We start from the raw sequence: 24,921 nt of genomic DNA, 5'->3' as shown, positions 1-24,921 counted from the left end.
GCCAACGGAGTGCCTTAGAGCCGACGGAAAGGAGGTCGTGCTTGATGCAGAGATGGATGGGTGCCATTGGAGGTTTTTGAGGAGTGGGGAGATGTGCACAGAATTCATTCATTCAATCGTATTTATTGAGCTCTTACTGTGTGCAGAGCACTGTACTGAACGCTTGGGAAGTACAAGTTGGCAACATATAGAGACGGTCCCTACCCAGCAGTGGGCTCACAGTCTAGAAGAATGGTCTTATGCTGTCGAGTCGTGTCCGACCCATAGCGACTCCATGGACGCGTCGCTCCCAGAACGCCGCACCTCCATCTGCAGTTATTCCAGGAGTGTATCCATAGAGTTTTCTTGGTAAAAATATGGAATGGTATATTAGAAAAATGACGCAGGAGGCAGGGAAGTCAGTAAGGAGAAGCAGCATGGACTGGTGGATAGAGCACGGGATAGTGGATAGAGTCAGGAAGATCTGGATTCTAATCCCGGCTCCACCACTTGTCTGTTGTATGACCTTGGGCAAGTCACTTACCTTCTCTGTGCCTCAGTTACCTCGTCTGTACAATGGGGAATAAGACTATGAGCTCCCTGTGGGACAGTGACTGGGTCCAACCTGATTAGTTTGTATCTTCCCCAGTGCTTAGTACAGTGCCTGGCACGTAATAAACGCTTAACAAGTACCAAAAAACCCCTTCAAAAAACCCAGAATGCGGATGCACAAATCAAGTCAGGATATAAGTGCTCGGACCAGCATGGTGTCTGTTTGAGTAGAAAGGAAGGGATTATGGAGATTTTGTGAGGATAATCAATCAGTCGTATTTATTGAGCGCTTACTGTGTGCAGAGCACTGTACTAAGCGCTTGGGAAGTACAAGTCGGCAACACATAGAGACAGTCCCTACCCAACAGCGGGCTCACAGTCTAGAAATAAGACTGGTAAGATTTGGTGACTAAATATGTCGGTCAAAAAGAGAGATGAGTCGAGGATAATGTCAAGTTTGCACGCTTGTGAGTCAGGGAGAATGGCGTTGTCAACAATGAAGTGGAATTTAAGGGGAGGAGAGGGTTTGGAACAGGTGAGTTCAGTTTTAGACATGTCCTGTTCAGGGTAGAGATGTTGTGAAGTCAGGAGGAAATGTGAATTGCCGAGAAGGAGGGAGGTCAGGGTTTGAGAGAGAGAGAGATTTGGGAGTCATCGGCGATGAGGTGGTGGGTGAAGCAGTGAGAACAGTTATGGGCTAGCTGGAGAATAGAAGGGGACCCAGAGCTGTGCCTTGGGGCACCCCCGCAGTTATTAGGGAGCCAGAGAAAGAGACCAAGAAGGAGCCACCAGAAAGATTGGAGAGTACCAGGAGAGGATCAGTGAAACCAAGGCCCCTTTCTCTTTCAATGAACGTGCAGCTGGACAGGTTTCAGAAGCAAGGGCCAATCCCATTATTGATCCACACTGCTCTTTTATTTGTCTTTTAGAAAAGAAAAGTCGTAAGAAACAACCCGGGCCTCCACCTCCACTATTAGTTCAGGACCCAGCAACAACCCTAAGACAGATACAGGATCGTGTCGCTGGGTTGTTCACTGAGGAAGTGGAACTATCCAGTACTCCTCCACTACGCGAGAGCAGAATTTTGGACGAAGAGATGGGTAGAGCAGATTGGTGTCTGCCCCAGCCCCAAAGAAAGCATCTCTGGGAAGGCAGCGCTTTGAGCGGAGACTGGGCCTTGGAGGCTTTTTATGCTGCAGGATTAGTTCCTCCCATTCTTCCTTGGCAGCCCCTGAAGGTGAGGGATTCCTGGAAGCCTGCATTCGTGGTGGGGGAATTGGGCAGGATACCTTGGACCGAGGGTGAGGAGACCAGAGTTCTTGTCCCAGTCCCTATCGTTGACTGGATAACTTTGCCCAAGCCACTTCAGCTGTCTGAGCCTCAGTTTCCACCATCTGAAACACAGAGGTAATCACGTTTATCCTAACTCTCAATGGATTGCGTGGGTACACAGTGTAATGAGTTCACTGTCATGACTGAGGGGGTGTGAGTGAGAGAGACATATGATGTGGACTAACTTTAAACTGTAGAGAGGCGTCATCGTCATCACAATACACTGTCCTGGTCCCCCCCGGGATTCGTAGTGTATGGGGGAGGGAGAACAGTTATTGAATCCCTGTTTTGGAGATGGGGAAACTGAGGCACAGTGATATTAAGTGACTTGCTTAAGGTTACACAGCAGGAAAGTGGTGGAGCCGGGACTAGAACCCGGGTCCTCCGACTCCCGCACCCGTCCTTTTTCCGCACGGCGTAACACCCTACATGGGGAAAAGGTAAATCATCTCTTCCCCCACCCCTAATGCACATGCAGAGCCAGGAGGAGAAGGGGAGCAAGCGTCACCTTTTTCATTTATTTCAGAGTCTTAAAGAGGAGCCCATCTTGCCATTAGTGGCGACCGACAAGCTCAAGCTTCCTGCTGCTTCCGAGGGCTTCGGATCCCAAACGTCTGACGAGCCTATCGTCAAAAGTCAGTCGTCCTCCTGCAGCCGGGATCACCAGGTTTTCCAGGACCTGGTGGATCTGGCAGGGGAGGGACTGACCCTTACTCAGTGGAACCTTCCTGGTTCTGGGGAACCCTCAGGTAAATCCTCGTCCTCTCTGCCGGTCAGTTCGGTTCTCCACCTCCTTTCCCAGCAGCCCTTCTCCTGGTCTCTGGTGGGTTAAAAACCACAGAGACGTTGAACGGGCAACTTGAAAGCACGTGGATCTTGGCTTGTGTCACACCGAGTCAAGTGACAGCAAGAGCAGTCCAACTTTGAGGGTTACGTGTTTGTCTTGCTGCAACCGACTGTGGATCGAATAGTATTGGATTCCCCCGGAATTCCGCACAGCTATTGGCATAGAACCGATGCTGATTTTGTTTTACTCCTTAAGGGGAGCAGGAGGGAGTAAAAATGTTGAGTAAGCTGTTAACCTTCCAACAAGTTATAAAAAAAAATGCAGTCACCATGGGAGTGGGAGAAGAGGAAGAGAAATCTTGGCAAAATGTATAAAAACTCCTCTGCTTGGTGATGGTTATACCCCAAGTTCATCTGGCAGATGCTGGCACAGGCCCAGGGTTCAGCCTGCAGGCCTTAGCGTGACTCAGGACAAGGAGTGAACCAGAGTTTAGACGACTCTGGGCCCCAGCAGGAAGGCCTTTATCCCGTACTGGGCCTCTTCAGGACTACTGTCAGGATCTCTGGGACTTGGAACGTGAGTGTGCATAAAGGGAAAGTTCTCATGTTCAGATCAGTACAATTCCACAAACTCTCTGGGTGGACTGCTGAGAATGTGTCGAGCGATCATTGAACATGTGCAGATCCTCTCTAAACCTCTGCCCTGAAAATCAAGTCAGACCTAGCCAGGCTCAGTCGGGCATAGAATTTCAGCCAGCTTTACTCTCTAGCACCAGTATTAACTCGCGGGATTCGTGGTATTAATTTTTTTTAATTTTTTTTTCTTTGATTTGCATTTCCTTCTCTAAGGGAAAGATCTGATGTCTGATGACATCCCATTGACTGGATTTGTCGCCTCACCCAGAGAGAAGCAGCATCAGGAAAGCAGCAGCGATTTAGTAAGCACAGGACAGTCAGTCCTTGAAGTGTTGTTAATTTTAGTGTAACTTTTTTGTCCCTTGAATATTAACAATTACACATGTGATTGGTGTTGACATATGATGGTTCCGGCTTTGGTCATTGATACTGCATATAGAGGTTCCAAGTTGGGTGCACTCTACTCTTGGATTACCTGAGTGGGACTAAGAGGATTTAGCTGCTTGCTCACTCAGGTCATTACCACCATGGTGGTTTGTGGCCTGAGTCAGTCAGTCAGTCAGTGGAATTTACTGAGCACTTACTGCGTCAGGGCACTGTACTAAGCACTTGGGAGAGTACAATAGAGTAAGTAGACAGAAGCCAAACAGGCAGTCTGAGACTGCTCCTTCAGAAAACAATTTCTATGGCAGGGTTTGCGGAATTGAGTATTGATATATACGACTCTGGGCTGGGATTCCTGCTGTCCTGGCTACTGGTTAGGTGGATTCTTGGATTTTTTAAAATTTTATTTTATTCTATTTTTTTATCCCCCTCTCCCCCTCGTCCCCCTCTCCATCCCCCCCATCTTACCTCCTTCCCTTCCCCACAGCACCTGTATATTTGTTTATATGTTTGTACATATTTATTACTCCATTTATTTATTTATTTATTTTACTTGTACATATCTATTCTATTTATTTTATTTTGTTACTATGTTTGGTTTTGCTCTCTGTCTCCCCCTTTTAGACTGTGAGCCCACTGTTGGGTAGGGACTGTCTCTATCTGTTGCCAACTTGTACTTCCCAAGCGCTTAGTACAGGGCTCTGCACACAGTAAGCGCTCAATAAATACGATTGATGATGATGATCATGATTTTTGGGCTTCGTTAAACACTTCCTAAGTGCCTGGCACTGGGGTAGATACAAGCTAATTAGTTTGGACACAGTCCATGTTCCACATGGGGCTCACAGTCTTAATCCCCATTTGACAGGTGAGGTAACTGAGGCACAGAGAAGTTAAGTGACTTGTCCAAGGTCACACAGCAGACAAGTGGCGGAGCTGGAATTAGAACCCAGGTCCTCTGATTCCCAGGCCCATGCTCTATCCACTAGGTCAGGAGCACATCTGTGTAATGGAGCTAAAATTGCCAAGTTTCTTAACTGGAGCAGCAGGCAGATCAGTCCCCTATTCTGAAGGTTAGCCCCCAAAATATGAATGTGATCCTAAGGTGACTAAGGTGAATGTCACTCTGAAGTTTCTTGTTCTCATTCTATGTTTAAAATAGTTGGGAGGGAATGAACTCCTCAGAAACATGCATTGTCACCAAAGGCTAGGCAGGGCAATCAGTGAAATGGAGAATTTCAGAAAGATATTCATGCTGCCGCCCTTCATTCATTCATTCAATCGTATTTATTGAGCGCTTACTGTGTGCAGAGTGCCCTTTCCTCTCCATCCCAACCGCTACCCTGCTCATTCAAGCTCTCATCCTATCCCATCTGGACTACTGCATCAGCCTTCTCTCTGATCTCCCATCCTCATGTATCTCCCCATTTCAATCCATACTTCATGCTGCTGCCCGGATTATCTTTGTCCAGAAACGCTCTGGGCATATTACTCCCCTCCTCAAAAATCTCCAGTGGCTACCAATCAATCTGTGCATCAGGCAGAAACTCCTCACCCTGGGCTTCAAGGCCGTCCATCCCCTCGCCCCCTCCTACCTCACCTCCCTTCTCTCCTTCTCCAGCCCAGCCCGCACCCTCCGCTCCTCCCCGCTAACCTCCTCACCGTACCTCGCTCTCGCCTGTCCCACCATCGACCCCCGGCCCACGTCATCCCCCGGGCCTGGAATGCCCTCCCTCTGCCCATCCGCCAAGCTAGCTCTCTTCCTCCCTTCAAGGCCCTGCTGAGAGCTCACCTCCTCCAGGAGGCCTTCCCAGACTGAGCCCCTTCCTTCCTCTCCCCCTCATCCCCCTCTCCATCCCCCCATCTTACCTCCTTCCCTTCCCCACAGCACCTGTATATATGTTTGTACATATTTATTACTCTATTTATTTATTTATTTATTTTATTTGTACGTATCTATTCTATTTATTTTATTTTGTTAGTATGTTTGGTTTTGTTCTCTGTCTCCCCTTTTTAGACTGTGAGCCCACTGTTGGGTAGGGACTGTCTCTATATGTTGCCAATTTGTACTTCCCAAGCGCTTAGTACAGTGCTCTGCACATAGTAAGTGCTCAATAAATACAATTGATGATGATGATGCAGAGCACTGTACTAAGCGCTTGGGAAGTAACAAGTTGGCAACATATAGAGACGGTCCCTACCTTCAGCAGTGTGGCTAAGTGGAAAAGAGCCCGGGCTTTGGAGTCAGAGGTCATGGGTTCCAATCCTAGCTCTGCCACTTGTCAGCTGTGTGACTTTGGGCAAGTCACTTCACTTCTCTGGGCCTCAGTTCCCTCATCTGTACAATGGGGATGAAGACTGTGAGCCCCCCGTGGGACAACCTGATCACTTTGTAACCTCCCCAGTGCTTAGAACAGTGCTTTGCACATAGTAAGCGCTTAATAAATGCCATCATCATCATCAATCGTATTTATTGAGCACTTACTATGTGCAGAGCACCGTACTAAGCGCTTGGGTAGTACAAATTGGCAACATATAGAGACAGTCCCTACCCGACAGTGGGCTGACAGTCTAAAAGGGGGAGACAGAGAACAAAACCAAACATACTAACAAAATAAAATAAATAAATCATCATAGGAGGAGAGGGTGATTAAGTGATTTTTCAATTGATTATCACTCATCAAGAGGCAAAATCCCCTCAGCGATTCATTCATTAGAAGAAGGGAAAGCTGACAAAATGGGTTCTCAAACATCACCTGATGAGGGAGGTTCTGGTCGGGAGTGACTGGCGAGCTTTGGGCTTGAGACTTCAGGACTGAGAACCTGCACAAAGGATCTGTGCAGTGCCACTCTTAGCGCAATGGCCTGTTCACCAGCACTAACTGTCATACTCCTGCCAGTCCTGTTGACGCTGGGGCAAAGAGCACTCTGAGCGAGTAGGTGGGCAAGGACCCAGTACCATGCAAAGTAGTCTTTGCTTGTGTTAACCAGCTCAGACAAAACCGGGACTAGACCCAGGTCTTCCGATTCTCAGGACTTCGCTCTTTGCACTGGATCGGCAGCAGGGCTCTGAACTACCTCAGCCTTCCATTGGATGATTTAGTGAGTGGTGTTATGTAAGCAACTCCCAGATGAATAACAATTTGGTGTGCTCCCCTTTCCCTTTTCTTGTTTCAGCTCGTACTTAGTTCGCTGGCTTCTGACTTGGGTGCAATGATCAATAACCCCCACCTGAGCGACGTCCAGTTCCAGGTGGACTGCGGTGAAGTCCTCTATGCCCACATGTTTGTGCTGTATGCTCGCTGTCCTTGTCTTGTTCAAATTGTAAGTACGGATATCCATATATTTATTTAATCCTGATTTCCCCTCTTTCCCTCCTGTCTTTAGGTCTCCTTCTCTCTTCCTTTTCCGTCTTCCTCTCCTTTCCCTTCACTTTTTTCCTCGTTCCTTTTTGCTTCTTCTGCTCTCACCCACCTTTCTATCTTTTCCCTTCCACACTCTGACTATTCTCATTACTCTTTGGCCCCTTCTCAATTCACTCTCCTTTTTCCTCTCTTCACCATCCCATTTTTGTTATCAATATCATCACCATCATCATCATTATTATTATATTTGTTAAGCACTTACCGTGTCAAGCCCTGTTCCAAGCCTTAGGGTAGATGTTTGTTAATCAGGTTGGACACAGTCCCTGTCCCACGAAGGGTTCAGATTAAGTAGGAGGGAGAACAGGTATCTAATCCCTGTTTTACATTTGAAGAAACTGGGGCCCAGAGAAGTTAAGTGGTTTGCTTAGGGTCACACAGCAAGCAATTGACAGTGCTAGGATTAGAACCCAGATCCTCTCACTCCCAGGCCCATGCTATATCTTTTAGGCCACACTGCTTCTCTTCTTCTTTTCTCATATTTTCTTCCTCTCTTCCTCTTTCCCTCATCCTATCATATTTTAGAAATCTCCAAGTTGTTGATATCCTATAATGCTTACTCCTTAGTAAAGCATCGGGTAGAACACATGCACTTTCTTTTCATTTGGAGGTCCGTGGGCAAACAGAGTAGAATTCTGCACAAGTTAACTTCTGAGTAAATAGGAAGGTGACTATTTCTGAGCCAGCTCTAAAATACCATCTTTTGAAAAATCTATATGCCCATCTCTTGTTGAAATTCTGTTGACATTATAGATTTCTCTGGGTCCTGTTTTCTCCATTTCTGTGTTTACTTTGATTTCTAGATTCACAGCGAAGGCTTCTTGGTTGAGGAAGATGGGGATTTGCGAAGTCGGCGGGTCCTGCTGAATGAAGTGACCAGCGAAGCAGTTCTTGCTTTCCTGCGGTATCTCTACGCTGCTGACACCTCCGTTCCTCCCCACCTGCTTTCTGATTTGGCTTCTCTAGCTGTCAGGTCATTATGCTACTTTCTACTTGCATGGAGCATTTGAAATTTATTGTACCGATTGGGGAGGGGATGTGTTGCCAGGCAGGAAGTCTAGACTTGGACACTTTTTGGGAAGAATTTAATTGATCTGTCAGGCAGAATTTATCAGCCAGAAAAATCCAGTATGGGTGACATTTTTTTTTATTGGCCGTGGACAGGGAACATGTCAGTTAATTCTCTTGTATTGTACTCTTCCAAGTGCTTAGTACAGTGCTTAATAAATATGATTGATTGATTGATTAGTGGTACTTGTTAAGTGCTTTCTCTGAACCAGGCACTGTACTAAGGGCTAGAGTACTAGATACAAGGTAATCAGGTTGGACACAGTCCCTGTCCCACATGAAGTTCACAGTGTCATTGGAGGAAGATTTAATCCTTACTTTACAGATGAGGCAACTGAAGCACAAAGAAGTTTGACTTGCCCAAGATCGCCCAGTAGGCAAGTGGCCAAGCAGGGATTAGAACCCCAGGCCCATGCTTTTTCCACTAGGCCACCCTGCTTCTCTGACTAACCTAATTGTATGTGTATATGGCTGAACTAGGGAACTCAACCTGAGTGCTTTAGCCCATACTAGGAGTCAGAAGGTCGTGGGTTCTAATCCAAGCTCTGCCACTTGTCTGCTTCACTTCTCTGTGCCTCAGTTGCCTCATCTGTAAAATGGGGATTGGGACTGTGAGCCCTCTGTGGGACAGGGACTCTGTCCAACCCAACGCGCTTGTATCCACCCTAGAGCTTAGTACAGTGCCTGGCAACAGTAAGCACTTAACAAATACCACGGTTATTATTATCATCGTTACAGTGGAATGCCCACAGACAAGTTCCCATGCCACCTTCATTTTTGTTTGCCAGTCTGAAACTTTCAGCTGGCGACACGATCTGCCGAAACTGGCTTCCAATTATTAATGCTCATACGGATCTTGCTTTCCATTTGAGTGATTTATCCTACATAAAAATCTAACATAGTCTATGCTGGATCCCACCACCTCAGCTATTGTGGTTTTAAATGCAGTTCATATTATCCCTTCTAACTTTACTGATAAAATCATGTAGTCCCAAAAGGTCCAGGACATCTGGTGGCAAGCCCTCACCGTGGACCGCTGACGGCTCAGAGAACCTAACTCATTTCTCCATGGTTGTGGTGGAGGGAGAGGGGCGAAGAAGGAAGGCCCAGAAAGGTTTATTGAGAATCGGTCTTTGAGTGACGAAGTCCCAGCGCTGCCTTCCCTGAAGACCAGCGGTGGACTCTAGGACAGGAAAACCAATTACAACATTGTCTTTCCTCTTTGTAGGTTTGGTGTGAGTGAACTTGTTGATATATGTGAAAGGGGTCCCAAGTCTATGGGTGCCGAGTCAGAGGGGGATGTGTTTTGTTTGGAAAACGAAGACGAGACTTGCGAAACCAGAGCCGACCATTTCCAAGAACTCTTAAGGTCAATGTGGGTAGAGGAAGAGGAGGAAGGCGGAATTTCATCGAAACCTGAAGATCGGGAAGAGGAAGATGCCGAAACGATAAATGAGGATGAAATGGAAGAAATTTACGAATTTGCTGCCACTCAGCGAAAGATCCTGCGGGGTCAGAGTGGTCCAGAAGAAGTCATCAGAAGTGAGACAGAAGAAGGTGAAGAGGCTGAGCAGCCAGGAGAGGAAAAGATTCAGGTCTCCGAGTGTCTGCGAGCAAGCAACCAAGTGAAAGAAGTAAACTTGGATCGTGTTGAGTCACCAAGACTGATAAAGGAAAACCAGGATTGTACTGTAGGTGACAGCTTAAACGCTGAACAATTCACTTTGTCTAGTCAGGGTAAACCTTGCAATGGTGGGGATTGTGGAAGGCCCCCTGGAAATGATACTTCAGTCAAGGCAACTGAGGAGGAGGATGACTCAAGCTCATCTGAAATTGCCTGGGAAGGCAAGGCAGGTGGCCCTGGGGAACTACCCTCCCCACATTTGACCCCTGATGCTGAGCTTGAGAACAGCTATGTTCGTCTGTTCTCGGTGACCCAAGGAGAATACAATGAACCTTCCCAAACCAACAGTGATCCGGAAAAGCCAAAGGAGTCAGTTGCCCCGCAAAAGTCCGAAGCTTGTAATTCACCCGACAGCCGTCAATCCTCATCACCGGAGCCAGAATTTCTACTGTCTAAGAGTAACTGTGTTAAAAGTTCTCCTGTCAAGTCTCCTCTCCCTCCTCTACCTCAGATCACTTCATCCCCTTTATTTCCTACATTAAAAAGACTGTTCTCTAGCGTAGCTTCCCAAATCCAACTTTCTCCAGGTCCAGCAGCAAGGCGCAAGAAAAGTAACAGTTTTCTCACCCAGTGTGATGACTTGGTCCAGCAGAATGAGAGTGACCGTACCCACACATCAGGATGTCAGATTACCCAGTCACTGACTTCTCCAGTAAAGTCACTGTCCATTGACCTAACTGAACCAAAATCCGTTTCAAGGCAGTCCCCACTGGTCACCAGGTCTCAGAATTCTACAACCAGAGCGAACCAGGATGATGACATTATCCTGCTGTTGGATTCCGATGAAGAAACAGAGCAAGAAGAAACCCACGTGCAAGCTCTCCCTGCCGGTTTCCCGGGAGAAAAGGAAATGCCCCAGTCTCTGATGGGTAACCTAAAGATGAAAGATGATCCGGATTCATCTGGACCACTTTCAGCTTTTGATACCGATGAGAACCGCAGACGCTCTTCATGCTCCGTGCGAGGTGCATCTGGGGTGCTCAGAGATGGCGTTTCGGGGATTTTGAGAGCCAGCCAGTCGAATGGGCAGAAAGATGGCTGGATGGATGGCAAACTGAATCTGGTGAGCCCTGAGCTTGAAAGGACTCATGAGGCGAGCAGTTCCACTGACACCTCATGGCTCATACCAGCCACCCCCGTGGCTAACAGAAGTCGAGAGTGCTCGGTCCAAACCCAGATCACGAGCGTCAGATCCAGGTCCCGGGCTTCCACTCTGATGGCTAGAGATCACCCACAAAGGACTGAAACGTCAGTCGGAAACGGGTGTGGTAAAGAAGCGACAAAAGACTTGTCCGTAAGAAGTCCGCAAACAGCGTCCCGTCTGTTATCCGTCATTTCAAAAATCAGCCCACTCTCGGAAGACTGTGGCAGCAAGGGGCAACCTAGTGCAAGCTCTTCAAATCACTATTCAGAGGACCAGAAATCCACTTCTCCTGTGGCATCAAGTCCATCGTCCTGTGAGAGGGCGGGTTTAGTTGGTGAGCCTCTGAATGACCCACCTTCACCTCAGGCAAGGCTCTCGCACGCTGAAGAGACCCTGCCAGTGGCCCACGGTGAAGTGGTAGAGGTCGAGGATAGCGAGGAAGAAGAGGAAGCTGCCCCATCTCTTCCAAACGCGAGCTTATTTCTGGACAACGACCCCCCAGTTCCCGTTGACGATGACTGCTGGGCAGTTGATTGTTTCTCCCCAGTTCCGTTGGACAGCTTGGACCCTAAAAGAATTGGCCCCCTGAAGACCAGTAGCCCCAGTGGCAGAATTCGTGGTGCTTCAGATGACAGGCAGTCGAGTTCCCCCAGATCTCCGAAGGGAGCGGACAGCACTCCTTTATGTGGAAATCCTGCTGATAGGAAAAATCCCATGCCCAGGGGGGAAGAGAGGGCCCTGCCATCAGGCTCCCCAGAGGACAGCCGAGGCAGCCTGTTGAATTCAGCCATTTGGGAGGATTGGAATGGAGAGGATGAAGACTTGCCAGTGGTGCTTCCTCTGTCCCAAAGACTGCTGGGAGCTGAGCCTCCGCGGGAAACTGAGGTGCTGAAGACTCCAAGTAAGTTATCTAGGATTTTGTGTGGCATTTTATTCACTGGGAGCGTTGTGGCCTACTGGATAGGGCACAGCCCAAGTAATCAGAAGTACCTGGGTTCCAGTCTTATATGCTGTTAACCATGGGCAAGTCACTTCACTTCTCTAGGCCTCAGTTACCTCTTCTGTAAAACGAGGATTAAGACTGGGAGGCCGCTGTGGGACAGGGACTGTGTCCAACCTGATTAACTTGTATCTACCGCAGTGCTTAGTAATAGGGTCTTAACAAATAACATTAAAAAAACCCCCAAAAACCTGGGAGGAGCTCCATTAATAGTTGCTATTGATCCTGGAGGCATGTAGGGAAATCTGTTCACCAGTGGTCAGTGCCACCGGGCCCTGGCAGCCAACCCCCAAAACGTACAGGAAAAACGAAGGTGCTCAGTTTAGTTTAGCAACTGATCTCATGCCCCTTTCCCTCTTAGCAGGCAATAAAAGAGCCATGGCATTTTATGAACTGAGCAGGTGACTAAAATACAGTCCCTTCCCTCTTGCTTCCAACCGAGGGGCAAGAGCCTAATAGAAACAGGTGGAAAGTGGCAATTCATTAAGGATATGTTAGACCAATGTGTCACTATCTGTAAGTCACAAGACTGAGAAAGTGATTTCCCCCGGCCCCCCACAGTTCTAGTTCCTCTTGCTTCTGTGACCGCCACTCCTAATGTTTTCGTGGAGGAGCCAACGAATCATGATTTTTAACTTACTTTGAGATGTTCTATTTCTTTTTCTTAGTATCCAAATGATGCATTGTCCCCAGTGTGTGTGTAAGATAAAGTGGAAGGATTGGAATCCAGAAGCCTCTATTAAACCTATTTCTTCTTTCTTTATGTACTCTGCCATAGAAGTTACTGATCCCAAGAAAAATTTGCCCCCCAAAGTTCCCATAACCCCAATGCCAAGATATTCCATAATGGAAACTCCGAAACTGAAGAAAGAGCTTGACAGGTGAGTTTGTCTCTAAACTTCCCTCACGAATAGGGCTTCCGATTACACTGGTGAATTTCCTTGTACTCTGGTTTAGACTATTCATGAAGGCCAGTTGCAGATTGTTAAAACGGCAGGCCTTTGTGGGGAGAGAGGAAAAGCGTGGAAACCTAGCCCCTTATACTGGGCAGGACAAGAACTTCAGTGATGACTTCTGACTTGAGAAGGAACTGAGAGTTTCTGGGGTATTTAATCTATTTGATACGGTCAGTTTTTTAGGACAGCTGGGAACAAAATATTCTAATAATCTGTCATAAAAACTGCAGCCACCAAACCTCTCAATATGATTTGCCAAACCAGATAAGAAAAATCTTGGAAGAACAGGGGGATGAGGCAAAAGAGGCTGAATCGAATGAATCATTTTACTTTTGGGAAGGCTTTTTGGATTCTGTGTTGGTCTGGCCGATGGGCTGCCTTTATTTTGGTAGAGGGACCATTATGGAGGCCAGTGCTGCCTCAGTTCCATTTCAACTCTTAATGCTGGCTAAAGAAAGAAACAGAAGTTGCACTGACTCTCCAACACCTTCCTACCCGAGGCGCGGGGAACAGACTAGGAGCATGAAGGGAAGAGCCTCATCTGTAAAATGGAGGGATTGCTTTAGAAAATCCTATCTCAGCTAAGCATCACTGCTCCATTTCTACCACCACCACCACCACCACCACCAATAAAATGAGTGAGTGGCATTGGATCAGTTCCTAAGGAGTTTATACAATAGCTTAATCCGAGATTTCAGCCTTTGGGGCTTCTTTTGCGAAAGGGGAAGCCAGAATAGATGTATCTACGATTTAGCCCATCCTGAAAAGGGGCAAAACTTACCGATTCCTTTCCCAATTTAGATTTGGAGTCCGTCCTCTCCCCAAACGCCAGATGGTCCTGAAACTGAAGGAGATCTTCCAGTACACTCATCAGATCCTGGAGTCTGACTCGGAAGAGGAGGTCCCTTCCTCCCAAGTGCCTCCGCAGAAAGTTCCGGCTGGGCCTTGCTGCCTTTCCCAGACTTCTCCATGCACCTTGGATCAGGAGGACCCCTATGCAGCTTCCTCCAGCAGTTCCCTGCCCAGCCTGGAGAATGGCTGCCCGCAGGCAGCAGGAGACTCCTCCAGAGCCAGCCAGCAGAGGCTCAGGAATACCACCAAGACCAGAGGCTCCCGAGTTGCAGAGAAACAGCCGAGCCCAGCGATTCTGCCACCCCCCAAATCTCCAGCCAAGGAGGTGCTCCCTGACCCCGAAGAAGACGGTCAGCCCTCTGCGTCCCAGAGCTCTAGTGCGTCCTCCGGGGCTGAAAATGACTCCTCCTTTGGTTCGCAAAGGTAAAGGGGAAAGTGCAGTGGCAGAGAGTCATTCCCGGCCATAGCCAGGGTAGGAGCATCCAGGTGGCCAGGATTTTTTATCCCAGGCCTCCAAGGGGTCCTGCGTGAAATACCTGAAATCAGAGGCACATCCTGCCAGGAGCCTAAGGCTAAGATGAAGGAATCTTATAGCCCTGAGAAAATTACCTGCAGATGTGTAGAAGGGGTGCGATCTTGGCTCCTCCACTGGCTGGTCTTACTAAAGGTTGTACTTTACTAAAGGAAGGCCCAAGAGCCTCAAAGTTGCCATTTGTACCCCAACTCAGAACCGCAGCATTAAATCTTGGGTTAGAGACCTGCAAGGGTACTTTATTTTGTACTCCTTGATTCTACTCATTCATATGGTCGTGTATCCCAAAAGATGCCACAGTTACCCGCCCTGCTCTTAAAGGGTCTAAGCGCTGGACTGTAAGCACCTCTAGTCTCTAAGCTCACTGTGGGCAGGAAATATGTCTATTTTAATATTGTACTCTCCCAGGCGCTCAGTACAGTGCTCCGCGACAATAAGTGCTCAATAAATACGATTGAATGAATGAAGGAGAAGTTTTTTCAGCCTCTCAGGAGTCCATTTAGAGTGAATTAGAAGGCAGTGGTGCCCACCCAGTTCACTGGTTGTTAACAATTAGTCTTAGGTCTTGAAGACAAATATTCTACATGGTGGTGTTAGTCCATCTGAAATTGAACCTCTTGATTTTCCAAGTTTCTCCCTGGAGGCTTTAAATCAGCACTACACTTGGTTTCTGTAGCTCTATTTCATTTATAGTATTTAAGTGCTTACTGTGTGCCAGGTACTCTACTAAGCGCAGGGGTGGTTACCAGCTAATCAGTCCATGTCCCACATGGGGCTCACAGTCTTAATCCCCGTTTTATAGAAGAGGTAACTGAGTCACAGAGAAGTTACCCATTGAAGAGGATTGTGGTTGGTGAAGGGGAGGTGATTTAGTGGGCAATCATTGCCTGCTCATTACTCATCCCAGACCCACACCCACAAAGAAATCCTTCCTGACCCGTTTTTGCTGGGGATAACCATGTGTCATGGTGGGTAAACTGCAGGTGGGCAAGTATCGCTGTATCTCCTGGGCTTGAGAGAGCCCCTAGTTTGGACAGAACTTTGTAGATGCAAGCTAAGGTGTTACCCCAAGCTGAGTGGGGGGACTGGTCCTAGAGAAGGGTTGTAGGCCAGTTGCTAGCCTACTGTTGCGGTTGTTTTCAAACCATCTTTCCCACCCTGCACCCCCCATTCCTTGTTTGCCTTTGAAACCGTAACAGTTTGTCTTTGGCAAATTGTGTTCTTGAAAACACAATGAAAGCATGTCTTGCTGCTTGCACCTGGCCCCAAATTACCTGAGGATTAATTCAGTCAGAGATGTTGGTCTTGGCAAGTAGGGTCTGCTAACGGGAATATCTCCGTCACCCTGGCGGACCTCTTTTTACTCTTATCTGTCGGGGAGAGCATTTCACCCCGATCTGTGTATTGTGTTCTTTCAGTTCTTCCACCAGTGAGTTCGGAGCAGGATATGTGTCCGAAGGGGAGGAAGAAGTAGCAGCAGAAGACATCACTGCCTCCCAGGCGGCTTTGCTGGAGGCAGACAAGGAGGAAGCCGTGAGGCGATACATCCGGTCCAGCCCTGCCTTGTACCGGAAGATCCTGCTTTACCAGCCTTTGGAGCTGGGCGAACTGCAGGCCGAGTTGAAGCAGAATGGCATTAAATTGGCTGCGGGAAAGCTGCTGGACTTTTTGGACACTCAGGGCATCACGTTCACCACGGCCAGAGCCCGGAAGGAGAAGCTGGAGAAGAAGCAGCGGCGGAATCCTGGGGCCAAGAAGAGGGGAAGACGGTACTGAAGGGCGACTTCCTCCCAGGAGCTTCTGTAATCCCCTGCTTCTGGACTTCTCCAAAACCAGGCTTCCCACGCGAAGGATCTGCCCCCAGGGGAGCGAGAGCTGCGGACTGAGGAGGTCTCCCATGGCAAGAAAGCATTGGACTCCATGCAGAGCCCCTTGGGTGTCTGGGGGCGGCTTTATAAGCCAGAGCTGAGTTGCCCACCGAAAAACCTGGACGAGTATTCAAGGAAGAATTCATCATCCTATCTCACGTCTACTACCCGGGCCAAAGCACCCGTCGCTAATGGCAAGCGTTCCAATAGATTTTTCAAGTCTCTATTTTATATCTCTCTATATATTAACTGTGTGTGTGTGTGTTTGTGTGCGTGCAAACCTCTTCCCCTTATTAGATTCTGTCCTAACCTAGCCCCGTTTTCTTCTTTTTTTTAAAAAAAAGAATGCTTTTAGGTGCCAGCTCCTCGTAGCAATCCGGCTTTTCTGATACACTTTCCTAGAGGCTTTCCTTACCGAGTGCCAGCTGGAATTTTTCCAAGTTGGCCCCAGTAGAGCAGGTCGGATGTGTGTCAGTCGCCAGAATAGAGAATGTTTGTAAATTCCACGTTTACATGTTAGGGTTTTCTTCAGCTTCAGGAGGTGTGATTAAACCCATGGTAAAATACAGAGGACGAGGCTGGAAAGAAGGAAAAAAAGATTTTTGTGTTTGTGAGACCCAAACAAATGCCCTTATTTCTATTTAAATGTAGCGCAGGCAGGGTTTTATGTCATGTACATTATGTGCAATAAAATCAAACATTTCGTAAGAAAACTCAGCACCTTGCTGTATGTAGCTTTTCTCCTCATTTGTTTTATAGTGTTTGGTGTGATTGATGACCTTCTAACCCCTTCCGTACTGTATCATTTATCCATTCAATCATATTTACTGAGCGCTTACTGTGTGCAGAGCACTGTACTAAGCCCTTGGGAAGTACAGTTCAGCAACAAATAGAGATAGTCCCATCCCGAAATTCACTGCCTGAAATTAGAACGAATAACAGTTCTCTCAACTAAATATGAAGTGGTGAATCCCCCATAAAGTTCTGATCAATCCCATCAATCAATCAGTGGTATTTATTGAGCCCTTAGTATGTGCAAGAGCAATATAGTAAGCATTTGGGTGAGTATAATACAACAGAATTAGACACATTCCCTTCCCATAACAAGCTTACAATCAGGGAGGTACAGTTCAGCAACAAATAGAGATAGTCCCATCCCGAAATTCACTGCCTGAAATTAGAACGAATAACAGTTCTCTCAACTAAATATGAAGTGGTGAATCCCCCATAAAGTTCTGATCAATCCATCAATCAATCAGTGGTATTTATTGAGCCCTTAGTATGTGCAAGAGCACTATAGTAAGCACTTGGGTGAGTATAATACAACAGAATTAGACACATTCCCTGCCCTTAACAAGCTTAAAATCATTTGTTCATTCTGTTGTATTTATTGAGCACTACTTTGTGCAGAGCACTGAACTAAGCGCTTCGGAGAGTACAATACAACAATAAACAGACACATTTCCTGCCCACAACGAGCTTACAGTCTAGACGGGGAAGACAGACATTAATATAAATAAATTACAGATATGTACCTAAGTGCGGTGGGATTGCGATGGGGGATGAACAAAGGGAGCAAGTCAGGGTGACGCCGAAGGGACTTTAGACTTTAGACTGTGAGCCCACTGTTGGGTAGGGACTGTCTCTATATGTTGCCAATTTGTACTTCCCAAGCACTTAGTACAGTGCTCTGCACACAGTAAGCGCTCAATAAATACGATTGATTGACTGGGAGAAGAAGAAAGGGGTTGCTTACACAGGGAAGGTCTCTTGGATGAGATGTGCCCTCAATAAGGCTTTCAAGTCGGAGAGGGTCATTGTCAGATTTGAGGAAGGAGGGCATTCCAGGGCAGAGACAGGACATAGGCAAGGGTTTGGTGGCAAGATGGATGAAACAGAGCACTGGACTAAGCCCTTGGGAGAGTACAATATAACAAAAAAGACACAGTCCCTGCCCATAATGAGCTTACAGTTTAGAGGAGGTAAGGAGAGCAGGTATACTCTCCCCATTTTGCGGATGAGGAAATGGAGGTGTGGAGATGTTAAGGGTCATTCAGCAGGTGACTGGCAGAACTGGGAAAGGAGCCTCGGTCTCCCACTTCCCAGCCCCATGTTCTTTCACTGCATTTCGGGTAAAATCCTGTTAAGTACAACGTGCATCCAACTGGATAGAACACAAGTACGGTGGCGGAAGACATGGCTACGGAGCCGCGTGGCCTAGTGGATAGAGCACAGCCTGGGAGTCAGAAGGACTTGGTTCAAATCCCGGCTCTCCCACGTGTCTGCTTGTGACCTTGGGCAAGTCACTTCTCTGGGCTAATTCCCTCATCAGTCAGTAAAATGGGGGTTAAGACTGTGAGCCCCTTCGTGGGACAGGGACTGTGTCCAACCTGATTACCTTGTATCTACCCCAGCATCTTGTACTGTGCCTGGCACGTAGCAAGCGCTTAAAAAATACCCTACCAAAATAATAAAACTCTGCGTAAAAAGGAGATCCTAATGTCCAGGTATATGGAGAGACAGGGAGAGTAAGCAACGTTCTCCCTGTTTGAAGTTGCTGCTGCTGCTGATGCATGTGATTCTGGAGGCAAGTGTCACTGAGAAGGATTTTGTTGCATTTTGCCTATGAAAATCTAGTCGGGTTCTATTTCTGATCCCTTGGATGTTTTGAGGAACCATTGGACCTCTATGGAAGGGAGGCTTAATCTTCAAAGGAGCTGCTACCACACTGCTGCCCTTCCCTCACCATGACACTGGACTGATGCCATCCATCTTTCAAAGGTCTTCATTATTATTATTATTATTATTATTATTATTATTATTATTATTATTATTATTATTATTATTATTATTGTTATTGTTATTGTTATTGTTATTATTATTATTAATATAATTATGGTATTTGCTAAGCAGTAGGTGCCAAGCACTGTTCTAAACACTTTGGTAGATACAAGGTAATCAGGTTGTCCCACGTCGGGCTCACAGTCTTAATCCCCATTTTATTGATGAGGTAACTGAGGCACAGAGTAGTTAAGTGGCTTGCCCAACTTCACACAGCAGACAAGTGGCCGAGCGAGATTAGAACCCACGTCCTCTGACTCCCAAGCCCGTGCTCGTTCCACTGAGCCACGCTGGGGATTGGGAGGTGGGGAGAGACATGTCCAAGTGCACACACACACCCAGTCCTGCTACAACACACATGCCCCAAAACACACACCACCCACACGCACGCACATGGTCCTGCTACAACACGTGCTTCACTACACAAGTTGGCTAGAACACTATTAGGGAATTAGGAACTGTTCTTCCAACCACATCTGGGAAGCAGCGTGGTTCAGTGGAACGAGGTCATGGGTTCGAATCCTCACTCCACCACATGTCTGCTGTGTGATCTTGGGCAAGTCACTTAACTTCCCTGGGCCTCAGTTACCTCATCTGTAAAATGGGGATTAGGACTGTGAGCCCCACGTGGGACAACCTGATTACCCTGTATCCTCCCCAGCGCTTAGAACAGGGCTTTGCACATAGTAAGCGCTTAACAAATGCCAATTATTGTTATTATTATCTGCCTGCTGGGCACACGCATGTAGCATTGAAGCAGTTGAGCACCACGGTGCGAGCTGAGCTTTCTGCAAGGTTGGGCAAGAAAGGCATCGTCACAGTGTTGATTTTTTACATTTGCAGGAGTGGCGATGATTTCCACTGACCCATCCATGTCCCGGCCTGGTCACTCTATAGCGAAGCCTACGATGACAGATGGCTGGTGAGATTATCAAATTGCATCTGTGGTGACTGACGGTAATATCTGTTATCTGCAGCAGATACGGCCGTACCCTTTCCCTGACTGTCGAGTGTAGTGCCCAGATTGGCTTCAGAAAGGATAGGGGAATGCCCCATCCTTCTACTCCTACAAAAAAAGTGTGGAAAAATAAGACCAAGAACGGATCACGAGGGGAAAAATTCAAAACTGTCAAAAAGGGGAATTAAAAAGAAAATGGAGGAAAGGAAAATGACTTGGTTGGCACGTTGTTGGCTTTTTCTACAAGTACCTCTTGGATCCTGGGTTCCACCTCGTCCCCATCCTCGCTTGCTTCTTTCCCCTGACCAGTCTGTTCCCTTTGAAGTGTGAGTGTGCGGGGGTACATTATGTATTCTAAATAGTATTGTCATATTATAACTGGTATTTGTTAAGGCCTGACTATGTGCCGAGCATTGTACTAAGCTCTGGGGTAGAGACGAGGCAGGCAGGTCAGACACGATCCCTACCCGACAAGGTGCTCACAGTCTAATAGGGAGGGAGAACAGGTACTGAATCCCCACTTCCTAGATGAGGAAACTGAGGCAGAGGTGACTTGCCCAAGCAACAGCCAAGTGAAAGAGCCAGCATTAGGCCTCCTGACTCCTCTGCCCGATCCACTAGGCCACACTGTTTTATGTCTTCTTATCACTTTCTGTTTTGTTGTTTTAATGATAGTTGTTTAACCCTTCTAGACTGTGAGCCCACTGTTGGGTAATAATAATAATAATAATGTTGGTATTTGTTAAGCGCTTACTATGTGCAAAGCACTGTTCTAAGTGCTGGGGTAGATACAAGGTAAGCAGGTTGTCCCACGAGAGGCTTACAGTCTTCATCCCCATTTTACAGATGAGGGAATTGAGGCCCAGAGAATAATAATAATAATAATGATAATAATGGCATTTATTAAGCGCTTACTATGTGCAAAGCACTGTTCTAAGCGCTGGGGGGATACAAGGTGATCAGGTTGTCCCCACGGGGGGCTCACAGTCAACCCCCATTTTACAGATGAGGGAACTGAGGCCCAGAGAAGTGAAGTGACTTGCCCAAGGTCACACAGCTGACAAGTGGCGGAGCCGGGATTTGAACCCATGGCTTCTGACTCCAAAGCCCATGCTCTTTCCACTGAGCCACGGCTGCTTCCCATATAGAGATGGTAGGGACTGTCTCTAGATGTTGCCAACTTGTACTTCCCAAGCGCTTAGTGCTCTGCATACAGTAAGCACAAGTCACTTAACTTCTCTGTGCCTGTTACCTCATCTGTAAAATGGGGATGAAGACTGTAAGCCCCCCGTGGGACAACCTGATCACCTCCCCAGCGCTTAGAACAGTGCTTTGCACATAGTAAGCACTTAATAAATGCCATCATTATTATCATTATTATTATTCTCTGGGCCTCGGTTACCTCATCTGTAAAATGGGGATGAAGACTGTGAGCCCCAAGTGGGATGGCAACTGTGTCCAATTTGATTACCTCGTATCTCTCCCAGTGCTTCGAACAGTGCCTGACACATAGTAAGTGCTTAACAAATACCATTTAAAAAGAGAGGGACAGACCTGAAAATAAATTACAAGTAGAGTGAAGCAGCATAGTTTAACAATACATATCTTTGTATCATGGGGGCGAGGGGACAAAGGGGACGTATGGGGGTAGTGCCCAAAAGCTAAATAATACATAAATAGAATGGCCGCAGGAACGAAGCAGAAATGCCATCTCCCCGATGTGAGCTTTCAGGGGGATTTAGGAAACTTGCCCGGCGTAGAAACTCTAGGACATGAATTCCACCCCTCTCAACTGCATCTCGGTCTGCCTATCTACTCTTGCAGGGGCCGGGGTAGGACAATAATAATAATAATAGTAATAATAATAATAATAATATTTGTTAAGCTATGTGCCAAGCACCATTTTAAGTACTGGGGTAGATGCAAGCTAATCAGGTAGGACAAAGTACCTGTCCTACATAGGGCTAACACTCATAATCACATTTTACAGATGAGGTAACTGAGGCCCAGAGAAGTGAAACGACTTGCCCAAGGTTACACAGCAGACCTGTGGCAGAGCCGGATTTAGAACCCAGGTCCTTCTGACTCCCGGGTCTGGGCTGTATCCACTAAGCGCTTAGTACAGTGCTCTGCACACAGTAAGCGCTCAATAAATACGATTTGATTGATTGATTAACTGAGGCACGGAGAAGTTAAGTGGCTTGCCCAAGGTCACACAGCACGCAAGCGGCGGAGCCGGGATTCGAACCCTTGACCTTTGACTCCCAAGCCCATGCTCTTTCCACTGAGCCACACTGCTTCTCAATGGTTTAGACTGTGAGCCCACTGTCGGGTAGGGGCCGTCTCTATATGTTGCCAACTTGTACTTCCCAAGCGCTTAGTACAGTGCTCTGCACACAGTAAGCGCTCAATAAATGCGATTGATTGATTGACTGATTGAATGGATGAACGAATGGATGGATGGGTGGATTCATTCACGCTGAGAAGCCATCAGAGGTCATGGGTTCAAATCCCAGCCCAGCCGCTTGTCAGCTGTGTGACTTTGGGCAAGTCACAACTTCTCTGTGCCCCAGTGACCTCATCTGTAAAATGGGGATTAAGACCGTGAGCCCCACGGGGGACCACCTGATTACCTTGTATCCTCCCTAGCGCTTAGAACAGTGCTTTGCACATAGTAAGCGCTTAACAAATACCAAAATTATTATTATTATTATTTTAGACTGTGAGCCCACTGTTGGGTAGGGACTGTCTCTATATGTTGCCAACTTGTACTTCCCAACAGCTTAGTACAGTGCTCTGCACACAGTAAGCGCTCAATAAATACAATTGATGATGATGATGATGATGAAGACAAGCTGCTTCACCTTGCCCAGAGCCAGTCAGACCGCGGTAAAGAAATGCTGGGGAATTAGCCACTCGCCCGTGACCAGCAGCGTGCTTTCCTCACTGGCCATGCCCACCTTTCCTCCTCAGGGCTTCAGGTGAGGCTTGTGGTAGCGCTTCCCAATCACCGGAGTTCAGGCCCGCACCTGGATGCAGGAACAATGACTTGCCACCCTCCAGCGTTTCCAACCTTTGGGAAAAGATGGTTCGAAAAAGGTTTCAAAAAGAGCCTTAGAAGAATGCGACCGTGTTAGGGTGATTATGATGACGGTACTTGCTAAGTGCCTACTCTGCGTCAAGCGCTGTTCCGAGCGATGGGTTAGCTGCAAGCTCATCAGGTTGGACGCAGTCCCTTGCCCACAGGGGGCTTTCAGTCTTAATCCGCACTTTACAGATGAGGGGAACTGAGGCACAGAGAGGTTTTTAGACTGTGAGCCCACTGTTGGGTCGGGACTGTCGCCATATGTTGCCATCTTGTACTTCCCAAGCGCTTAGTACGGTGCTGTGCACACAGTAAAATAAATACGATTGATTGATTGATTAAGTGACTTGCCCAAGGTCACACAGCAGACAAGTGGCAGCTGAATCAGCAGTCACTTCGTGAGGGTGGAGAGGAAATGCACCATCAGTTAGGTATGAGTGTGAAGAGCACGTGTGTGTGTGTGCGCGTGCATAAAGATATGTACATATCTTTAAATTATATATTTTAAATTATATATTAATGTCTGTCTCCCCCTCTAGACTGTAAGCTCATTACGGGCAGGGAACGTGTCCGCTAATTCTGTTGTATTGCGCCCTCCCAAGCAGGGCTTAGCACAGGGCTCTGCACATAGGAAGCACACAGTAAATGCCGTTGATTGGTGGTGTGCGTTTACATATTTTCCCTCTCTCAAGTGCATAATTCAGTGCTCAGCATTCAGTAGGGGTGGGCAGGGAGTGTGTCTGTTTATTGTTGTACTTTCCCAAGCGCTTACTACAGTACTCTGCCTACAGTAAGCACTGAAGAAATATGATTGAAGGAATGAATACCGAGTTTTTTTTTTTTGTGTGTGTGTGTGTGTGTGTGTGTACATATTTGCCCTCTCTCAAGTTCTTGAGTTCTTGGCATTCAGTAGGGACTTAATAGGTGCTCAGCCTTCTCCCTGCTGCTTGACTACATTAATTCACCTTACCGTGAAAATCTAAAGGCTTACACTGTTGTCTCCTTCGTAACCGCCTACTCTCATCATCATCATCAATCGTATTTATTGAGCGCTTACTATGTGCAGAGCACTGTACTAAGCGCTTGGGAAGTACAAATTGGCAACATATAGAGACAGTCCCTACCCAACAGTGGGCTCACAGTCTAAAAGGGGGAGACAGAGAACAAAACCAAACATACTAACAAAATAAAATAAATAGAACAGATATGTACAAATAAAATAAATAAATAAATAGAGTAAAAAAAATATGTACAACCATATATACATATATACAGGTGCTGTGGGGAAGGGAAGGAGGTAAGATGGGGGGGATGGAAAGGGGGACGAGGGGGAGAGGAAGGAAGGGGCTCAGTGTGGGAAGGCCTCCTGGAGGAGGTGAGCTCTCAGCAGGGCCTTGAAGGGAGGAAGAGAGCTAGCTTGGCGGATGGGCAGAGGGAGGGCATTCTAGGCCCGGGGGATGACGTGGGCCGGGGGTCGATGGCGGGACAGGCGAGAGCGAGGTATGGTGAGGAGATCAGCGGTGGAGGAGCGGAGGGTGCGGTACTCTCCTCAAAGAGTAGGCTACAATTGGAAAAAAAAGCGTGCAAGGCTAAGAGCTTTATCGGTCAGCTGCCAAGCCCTTCCTGGACAATTGTGCCCTGGGTCACAGGCAGGCTGGTGAGGGTCCAGCCACAGCTACTACACCTTGTAGGCTCAATCTCTAAGGTCTCAGCTAAAAATTACCCGGCAGAAAGCTTTTATCTTGCATCATTTATTAGAAATGTAATAGGGTTGAGCCCTTAGGCTCCAGCCTGCTTCTGGGTCACATAGTCAATCTATCACCAGGTCCTAAAGGTTCACTC

At 47.3% G+C, this 24,921-nt stretch overlaps 1 protein-coding gene across 1 annotated transcript in view; it reads left to right on the top strand.

The window, feature by feature from the left end:
• SLX4 (SLX4 structure-specific endonuclease subunit) overlaps positions 1-16,908 on the top strand; it is a 32,319-nt gene extending 15,411 nt beyond the window's left edge. Inside the window, exons 7-15 of the mRNA XM_038762909.1 lie at positions 1,461-1,768; positions 2,390-2,612; positions 3,499-3,587; positions 6,847-6,993; positions 7,895-8,064; positions 9,388-11,888; positions 12,766-12,868; positions 13,745-14,218; positions 15,746-16,908. Coding sequence (XP_038618837.1) covers positions 1,461-1,768; positions 2,390-2,612; positions 3,499-3,587; positions 6,847-6,993; positions 7,895-8,064; positions 9,388-11,888; positions 12,766-12,868; positions 13,745-14,218; positions 15,746-16,103 — 4,373 coding nt within the window. The 3' untranslated portion in view covers positions 16,104-16,908. The remainder of the gene's footprint in view (positions 1-1,460; positions 1,769-2,389; positions 2,613-3,498; positions 3,588-6,846; positions 6,994-7,894; positions 8,065-9,387; positions 11,889-12,765; positions 12,869-13,744; positions 14,219-15,745) is intronic.
• The last annotated feature ends 8,013 nt before the right edge of the window (positions 16,909-24,921 follow it).

This window comes from Tachyglossus aculeatus, chromosome 21, assembly GCF_015852505.1.
Source record: "Tachyglossus aculeatus isolate mTacAcu1 chromosome 21, mTacAcu1.pri, whole genome shotgun sequence".
NCBI classification, from domain to species: Eukaryota; Metazoa; Chordata; class Mammalia; order Monotremata; family Tachyglossidae; genus Tachyglossus; species Tachyglossus aculeatus.
This window is presented reverse-complemented; position numbering and strand designations above follow the sequence as displayed.